Genomic DNA, 3,235 nt, shown 5'->3' on the forward strand with positions numbered 1-3,235 from the left:
CTGCAATTCTTACTTTAGTTAATATGTTAGTAGGCCTCATACTTTGAAGTCGCAAAGAGGTATATGGGACGCCACAGACATCAAAACTGATATTGTTATCAAAGTTTAATTATAAAATCAATACCAAATTTATCCAAAAGTATTTTTAAAAACTGCTGGGGGAAGAGCACTTTTTTCAAAACACATTGGATCCCCACTGAGCCCCCTAAAAAAATCTTTACCTGTGTTTAGTAGTCTGGTGTATTTAATAGATGTAACACCATCTGAAAACGAGCCTGCTATGTCGGTGACACTATCTGTTCCAGGAGTTGACGATTCCGTATCAGGGCATGCACCACTACCACCTGAACACTGAAATATCATTACAGAAACAATAAAGATTAATTTTTCTCTATTACTGTTAAATACATTTATTTATTCACAGAATATTGGGACTTGCAGTCTGATGTTAGTGGTTGATGTGATAGCAACATGGCGAGTCCGAATGGCCGACCGGTTTAAAGCAGTGTCGCCGCAAACTCCTCCATAAATCGGCGCTTGTTCGAGCAACACGCGTTCTGCTAAAGGTATGGTGGTGAGACAAGTCTTCTTGGATAAGAACTATAACTGTAGGCCAGTGTACAAAATTGGCTTACTTGTAGAACAGGGGTGGCGCCAGGATTTGCCCGAAGGGGGCGGGGGTCGAGGTCCCCGACGAAAAGCAAAGTGGGTGTGGTGGAGCTTCGATTAAATGATTGTGAATGTGGTCTAGGGGGAGAAGCTGCGAAAATTTTTGAAAATTTAGGGGTTTCAAAGGCTTATTTAATTTTCGATTTTAGATTCTATTAATATGTAGAAAATACATATAATTTTTTTTCTCCCAGACGAATTTTGTTGTTGTTGTTGTTGTCGAGGACGAGTAGAGTAGGATGACGTTACCCCGGTGTACTGGCCCGGTCCTTAAAGCCCCTGACAGACGGGAATAGCTGGCATCGGTTTACTTAGAATCGAAGTGGCATATATCCACATTTACTCATGAAGCTCAACATCGAAGAAATACTTTGCCTAAGGATGGGTACAGGTTCACAGGATAGGATTCTGACTCCCTACTTCAAGTCTGAGACGCAGCCACTGCAAAAACCGTTACCTTTGAAGTGAAAAATACAGATTCTAAACCTACCTGAGAATATGCATTCAAATCGTAATCTACAGCTTTAGCTTCTGGTCCATTTAACCAAGCAACTACGACGTCAGAACCAACCATAGAAGTCCGATCAGTTGCGCCACTTAAACCGAATGACATGTAATTATTCATAGGAATTAGCCCCCTCAGCTCGATATCAATGGACTGATCTCGAATCTGCCACAACACTTGGAAAGTATCACTCAACGGTTCACAGTTATCAAAAGGTGGTGGTGGTGTCGGTGTTGGTGCCTGCGTTGGTGGAGGCTGAAATAGTGAAATAGATGCATTAATGCTATTTATTTTATTTAATATTATTTATATAGCGCTCACAGAAAACTGCTCATTACATTGAATACAGAATCAATCATAAAAAAACGTGCAACCTCCCCCGCTCCCTGAGGAGTATTTCTAATTATGCTTGTAATCAGCACTACTAATTTCATTTCCGAATCATTCACCTCCTACCAGGTACCCATTTATATCCTGGGCGAAGAGGGGAAAATGCAGAGATAGTGTCTTGCCCACCAAGGGTACAAGCAGTGTGACGAGCATCGGCGATGCCCCAACCCAGAGCAAAGTGGGTGTGGTCGAGCGTCGCTTAAAATGTTTCGAAAGTGGTCCAGGGGGTGAATCCCCCGAAAATTTTGACAATTTAGGCTTATTTAATCGATTTTAGAGTCCACTAATATGTACAAAATACATATATTTTTTTTTTCTCCAGGACGAATTGTGGTTTTTCTTCCGACGGGTGGAAGTATGGTCAGCTTAAGAACTAAACCAACAATTATTCTTCTAATTCTTTTCAAATCGGTTGATTGGTTGATTCTTTGATTGATTAATCGGTCGGTTGATTTATGGCACAGATGAGTAAAGCGCGGCTCGCGGGACGCATGCGGCCCGACAGTTATAGTTATGCTGCCCGAGAAAACGAATCATGTGTACAGCCCACCAACCATCTTTGGTTACAAAACACCTTGTTTTTCACGACCCTACACCTGATCATCTGCAAAAAGTAATACTGTATTAAAATTGAGCATAAAGTGGTATAAATGCAGTGAATGAAGGTTTTTTAAACCGCACTGGTAATATGGCAATAATTTTGTTTGCAGCCATTGGTGTTAAATCAAAAACTCATTTTTGCCCTCCGACCCATTTTATTCCCACCTCTGATTTACTGCACTATAAGCAGTGGAAAATCAAATGAAGGAGTATTGATATGGGGCGGGGATAGTGGTGGGGGTTAACGTTAAGTGAGTGGGCTCAGTCTCGATGATTGAGTAGTTGCATACGTATTCTTTTTGTGCCATTAATCGATAAACCCCAAAAAAGCAAGGGGGTCGCGGGTCCTCCCCAGAAAAGAATTTTGATTTCTAGATGGCGGGAAATGAGCTTTCCTGACTAATTTTCACATTGTAACAAAACAATTTCAGCTCTCGGGTCCTGAAAAAAAGTAGGGGTCCAGAAATTAATTTTTTGATTATAGAAATGGGGTTAGAATGAGTTTTCTGGAAAATGCGATGTGTTTTCAATAAAACAATATGATACGATTGTACTACACATCTAAGTACCGGTGTACTGTATTGGTAATTATATTGGATATCCGTTGATTGGATGAATACTCAATTGATTATTTGGTTGATTAATTACATGCAGTGCTATTTCATATTACCTCAGTTATTATACTTGGTATAACTGCTGGCATATTTGGTATATCGACGTGCCCGAAGTCTTGTGTGGCTGATTCACACCACAGACCGATGTAATTGATATCAAAGACTGTCAGTTCACCATCAAATTTAATAGTTATATCTTCGCCGTTGAATCGTCTAAGTATAGTAGTTTTACTAAAAACAAAAATGCATATTGTTTTCAATGGTTTTTACAACATCAATTATACCGTACTGGTATTCGCAATACCATGAATACCATAATAATGATTATTATTTTATCATAATTATTTATTTCAATTTTATAATCGTATACATCTTCCGATTAGGGGTAGGTAATCTCCCCGAAATACATATAATAATTGAATTTGATATTTTTGCCAGCTTTAAGACACACACACCC

General features: G+C 39.4%; 1 protein-coding gene across 1 annotated transcript in view; it reads right to left on the minus strand.

Annotated features, from left to right (window-relative positions):
- LOC117102633 (protein Skeletor, isoforms B/C-like) overlaps nt 1–3,235 on the minus strand; it is a 29,424-nt gene that overhangs the window by 16,574 nt on the left and 9,615 nt on the right. Inside the window, exons 7-10 of the mRNA XM_033243015.1 lie at nt 3,149–3,216; nt 2,835–3,009; nt 1,160–1,429; nt 132–351 (exon numbers count right to left, since the gene is read on the minus strand). Of these exons, the coding sequence (XP_033098906.1) occupies nt 132–351; nt 1,160–1,429; nt 2,835–3,009; nt 3,149–3,216 (733 nt within the window). The remainder of the gene's footprint in view (nt 1–131; nt 352–1,159; nt 1,430–2,834; nt 3,010–3,148; nt 3,217–3,235) is intronic.

The sequence above is a fragment of the Anneissia japonica genome, unplaced genomic scaffold (genome assembly GCF_011630105.1).
Source record: "Anneissia japonica isolate Jap-2015-1 unplaced genomic scaffold, ASM1163010v1 scaffold1489_len2284818_cov182, whole genome shotgun sequence".
Classification (NCBI taxonomy): domain Eukaryota; kingdom Metazoa; phylum Echinodermata; class Crinoidea; order Comatulida; family Comatulidae; genus Anneissia; species Anneissia japonica.